Raw genomic sequence first — 5,702 nt, 5'->3', positions numbered from 1 at the left:
GAGTATATATATATCTATATATATATGGGTATATATATATATATATATGGGTATATATATATATATATAAATGTGTGTGTATGTGTACATGTGGGTGGGCGTGCATGTGAGTGTGTTTATATATACAAAACCAAAAATATTTTTAATTGCTTAGTCAGAAGAGGAAGAGCAGTAGCTATAATGTTTTTACAAGGCCTCTGAAACTGTTGGAAGAAGGAGGGGAGTCATTATGTCCACCACCTTGAAACAGACTCTACCAAGGGCGAAGTAGCTGCCTTAGGTATCCCTCCAGTCACATCCCACAGTATTAAAGAGAAATACTTAAGGAACAGATTGGATAATGTACTCCTAGATACTTTTAGCTACAAAGTAAAAGATGTCATTGTCATAGACAAAAGGTATTTGGCCATTGGTTCACTCAAACAATGAGAAGATGGTGATAGATAACTCCACTGACGACCCCAAGACTACAGCACCGATGATGACAATGACAACAATGATGACTACCACCATCACACCTACCATCACCACCACCACCACTACCACCACTACCAAAAGTCAGCATAGGAGCATTTGTATGGTCAACAGGCGAACAAGAAATAGCAGCTAAATTTACTCTTGAAATCTCACTTAACTTTTTAAATAAATGAATGGATAATATAGCCCTAGATGCACTTCCCAAACTAAGGATGAGATAGTCACAGCTGAAATGCCTTTGATCATTGGTCAGCTCGTTTAGAACCCACTTTGGCTAAATAATGACAACAGCAGCTTCTGCAGCAGTAGCAACATCAACAACACCAACAATAACATAACACTACTTCATTATAGAAAGTGTTCATTATTCACACTAAACCTTACCCAAACGAGTTTGACAAATTTCTGTTTGTCACTGGCTGTCGGATACTCCCAGTCAATGTCCAAACCATCAAAATTGTGGTGTCTTAGGAAGGAAACCGTTTGAACTGCAAACATCTTCCTTGACCTCTTTGTTGATACCAAACTTCTGAAGTCTGAACTTCCTGCATTGTACCCTCCGATTGATAAGACCAACTTCAAATCATTATTTTTATTTTTCAGATCGGAAATCTTCTGGTACCTAAAGAAAAATAGAAAAAAAAAAAAAAGGAAAAAAAAGGGAATAAGAAACCTGGAAGAACCTGTATCTATATAATATACTTAATGTTTGTCTAAATGATATATTTATCTATATGATATCAAAAAGCTATAAGCTGCAGTTTTTCATCTGGAGAAAAAAAATCTCTTTATAGACTCATTGTATTAAAAAGACACATGATATACTTCAGAGATAAGTGAATTGAAAACACCCTGGAAATGACCACAAGAATGGCACTTTTTTGCTGTCATAGTGGTTTGTCAATGTCATGTACTTGTGTTAATTACAAAATGAGGTTAAATCGGCTGGTTTGAAGTATATAAAGACAGTGTATAATCTATATTTTCAGAATTCTAATAAGAGAAATCAGTGGCTTTGATCTGGCCAGGCTTCAAAATTTTTTGTCTAACTTTGGAGGTTTGAACAGAAGATAATGTGTGTGTCTGGTGGAATTTCAAGGGAGAGTTGCACTTTGAGCTTGTCCCTGAGGGTCATGCTGTGAACTCTAACCCTTCTGCTTAACAACTGCAGTTATTATGTGATACTTTGAAAAGCCCTCTACTCAGCATTGGTCAACTGGAGATACATACTCTGACAGCATGACAATGGCCTGGCACACACAGCCAATGTGACCAAGCACAAATTTGAGAAACTTGAGGGGTTGGAAATGTTGCCCTTCTCTGCCTACAGTCCATCAGTAATCTCTCAGCATTAGATTACCGCCTTTGCCAAGCCATGGCTCCTTTCTTTCTCTGATTGAGGTTCAACAATGTGGATGAGGTTGAAAACGGGTGCAGGAAGTTTTTTTATCTCTAAACCAGCCAAATGGTATAGGCATGTAATTGAGCTTCTGGCACAATGATAATAACAGACAACAGAAATGGAAGGAGGCATTTGAAAGCAAGGGTTTGAAGGTAAACCTTGAGAAGACAAGGTGATGGTGAGCGGGATGGAAGAAGTGTTAGTGAGTAAGGTAGATCCATATGGTGTGTGTGGGAGGAGGGTAATGGCAATTGCAGTGTTGTGTACGAAACATGGGAAATGGATTCATGGTAGATGTATGAAAATGAAGAGAGTGACCCCAAGACTGGCAAGAGATTTTATTTGTGGAAGATGTGAGAAAGGAGCTGGAGGGCTGGTAGAACCAGTGGAAATGCTATGTGGTGAGGTGGAAGCAGTGAGAGGGTTTTGTTATTTGGGAGATAGGATGGATGTGAAGCAGCTGTAACAGCAAGCACGAGACTTGGTAGGGTGAAGTTCAGGGAATGTGGAGTGTTGTCATATGGGAAAAGGTTCTTCTTGAAGATGAAAGGAAGGGTTTATCGGAGTTGTGTGAGATCTGCAATGCTGTATGGGAGCAGGACATGGTGTCTGAGGGAAAGAAAAATGGCAATTTTGAGAAGGACCAGGAGAGCAATAGTGAAAGCAATGTGTTATGTGAAACTGGTGGATAAAAGGAAGGCTGAGGACTTGATGGGGATGCTGGGGTTGGAGGAATTGGTGGAACAGCTGGCAAGGGTGAATGGAGTGCGGTGGTATAGATATGTGTTGAGGAGGGATGAAAATCATGCTTTGAGGAGAGTACTTGAGGGGACAAGTGGAACAGGAGATTAGGAGGGTTGGCTCGAGGAGGGAGGATACCCAAAACCAGGTGAGATGGTGAGATGGTGTGAGAGCGGTTGCTGTAAGGGTGAGGTAGATCTGGCCACCCCTGTTAATGAGGACAAACCCAGATTTAAAATATTGGATTTCATTCATTCATTCATTCAGAATATGATAGGAAATATTTTGATGAATAAACGCTTTTCAGAGGTAAACTTGTTTGAACTATTAATTAAAGCTTAAAATATGGAAAAACTTTTGACTCAACCAGGTAAATTGAAGTTGTTTGATCTTTGTGACATAATTGTCTTGGTTGTCATATATTATGATATATTTGTATATGGTGAAACTTAACAGGGGCACACATTTCAGAGCTGGTATATGACGTTGAAGGGGAAAAGGGTTGCACATTGTAAGGTTGATCTGGGATGCTGAAGGGACAAAGGGGATGCACAATGTAAGCAAGGTCTATGAGACTGAAAGGGAAAAGGGTTGTGCACTGTAGAACTAGTCTAGGAATGCTGGAGGGGCAAAAGAGGTGCACATTATAAGTCTGGCCTAGGCCACTGAAGTGGTAAAGAGGGGGCACATTATACAATTGGCCTAGAATGCTAAATACTATGATAATCATTGGTCTACTCTATCAGGATTGACCTACAGCTAACCAAAACATTGAAGACTACACACACACGCACAGAGGATAAATGTTAGTGTAAAGTAGCAGTGAGACTACTTACATAAGCACATCATTGTTTTCAATCGGTGAAAGTTTATTTTTGACCAATTTTGCAAATGCAAAGTGAATGTGTGAACAGAGGCTTGGATCAATATTGGCTGGGGTGAATTTTGCCTGATCTATTCGGTACTGAGACCAATTTGTGTAGTAACACACACGGCGGTAGCTAGTGGCAGCAACTGGAAAACAAGAAAACAGGAATACTTGATTTTATTAATATGTAATTTTTCACCTTTTATCTTACCTTCATCCTTTCCTCTCATTCGTTCCTCTTTACCACCATCCCTCCCACTCTTCCATCAGTCTTTTAAGAACTGAATAATGTCATGAACGCTGGCCTTAACTCTTGAACGACATTGACCTGGATGATGGACACAGCACAGCAATGACATATAATGGAGAGTTTCCAGTGACTTTGAAAAATTAAAAAAGGCAGTTCAGTGATCTGTCATGTCAAGTGGTTGCTCATATAAAAGTTGTTGCTATTTAGCCCCTGGTCAGTCCTCACTGAATATATTGGGTCCCATATATAATGTGTTTTTTTTATTTGCATGAACTAAAAGTTGGAGGGGGATGAGATAAACTACCTGCATCAACTTACTATAAAAGCAGGTAGTAATTTTACCTTCTCTTTATTCTTAGTGCAAGTTTTGAAGAGTGCAGTTTGATTTTAACAGTTAATTTTTTCAAAGCTATAACGAAAGTGATAAAGGAGCATATTTGGCATATTTTGCTTTATGAGTTCAATAAAAGCAACAACACAACAGAAAGTGTGAGGAATATTAATGCAGTATATGGGGATCAGACAATAAGTGTAAGTCAGTGTCAACGGTGGTTTCAGAAATTCTGAGCCAGAAACTACAGCCTAGAAGATGAGCCTCATTCTGGAAGATCTGTAGAACTTGACAAGGACATCCTGCAAACCCTGGTGGAACAAAATCCCATTGTAACGGTTGAGGAACTAGTAGAGAAGCTTAGATTTGATCATTCAACCATTCATCGACACTTGCGTGCCATTGGAAAAGTCAGCAAAAGTGATCAATGAGTTCCTCACAAACTTTCTGAGTCTAATTGCATGCAGAGAGTGAATGTGTACTCTTCTTTGCTGTCACATCTCACAAATGAATCTTTTTTGGACCTAATAGTGACGTGTGGTGAGAAATGGGTTCTCTATAAAAATGTCAAGCATCAAAGACAGTGGGTATGGAAAGGAGAAATACCAGCACCCCAGGCTAAAGAAGATCTTCACCCATGTAAGGTGTTGTTATTTGTTTGATGGGGTATCAAAGGTTTAGTCCTCTTTGAACTTTTAAACCCAAACCCAATGATAACAAAGGAGATCTACTGCAAGCAGCTTGAGTGGCTTAGGTCAGCACTAGCAGAAAAAAGACCATCTTCGGTTTTAAGATGAAAGGTATCCTTCCATCAGGATAATGATTGGTTACATACAGCGAGGATGACATTTCAAAGGTTGTAGCAGTTTGAATGGGAAACGATGCCCCACTTGCCATATTCGCCAGACAGTATCCCATCTGATTATCATTTATTTTGTAGTCTTCAAAATCATTTGGACAAAAAAATATGAATTCTGTAGATGAGGTCAGAACAGTACTGGAGAAGTAATTTTCATCATGGACAAGTGAATTTTGGAAGAGGGGCCTTGCAAGTCTACCAGATAGATGGAGGAGCATTTTAGAAAATGAAAGAGAGTATATTTTTGATTAAAAAAGATCTTAGTTTATCTTAATTTTGAAAAATAAAAGAAGTATTAAAAAAACACATTATTTATGGGATGACCTAATGCTTATGATAAAAAGCTTTCCAACAATGACAATCCTGTCTGTTACATTTCAAGGACAAGATTGTCAAATGTGTCCTTTATTTAACAATACAGGAAGTGATTTAAGGGAGAGATCTGACAGGTGGACTGATCACAAAGTATGTCTCTAATTGGGTCTCTCATATACCAGTAATACAGGTGGGTGTAATAAAATATTTTAGTGTCAATGTGATGTTATATACTCACGTAGTTGCCAGAAAGCCATCAGTAGAATGGTGGTGAATGTAATCATTGAGCACATCTTGAAACAAAGACAAAACAACATGAAAGTATTATATTAATATAAATATATATACATACATATGTACATATATGCATGTATATATATACATACATACATATATGTATATATACATACATATATATATATATATATATATATATATATATATATATATATATATATA

The 5,702-nt window shown here is 38.0% G+C and overlaps 1 protein-coding gene across 1 annotated transcript in view; it reads right to left on the bottom strand.

Annotated features, from left to right (window-relative positions):
- The window catches only part of LOC106876976 (acidic mammalian chitinase), an 18,564-nt gene that overhangs the window by 8,409 nt on the left and 4,453 nt on the right, over positions 1 to 5,702 (bottom strand). Inside the window, exons 2-4 of the mRNA XM_014925745.2 lie at positions 5,482 to 5,536; positions 3,457 to 3,634; positions 862 to 1,099 (exon numbers count right to left, since the gene is read on the bottom strand). Of these exons, the coding sequence (XP_014781231.1) occupies positions 862 to 1,099; positions 3,457 to 3,634; positions 5,482 to 5,536 (471 nt within the window). The remainder of the gene's footprint in view (positions 1 to 861; positions 1,100 to 3,456; positions 3,635 to 5,481; positions 5,537 to 5,702) is intronic.

This window comes from Octopus bimaculoides, chromosome 18 (assembly GCF_001194135.2).
Source record: "Octopus bimaculoides isolate UCB-OBI-ISO-001 chromosome 18, ASM119413v2, whole genome shotgun sequence".
NCBI lineage: Eukaryota > Metazoa > Mollusca > Cephalopoda > Octopoda > Octopodidae > Octopus > Octopus bimaculoides.
This window is presented reverse-complemented; position numbering and strand designations above follow the sequence as displayed.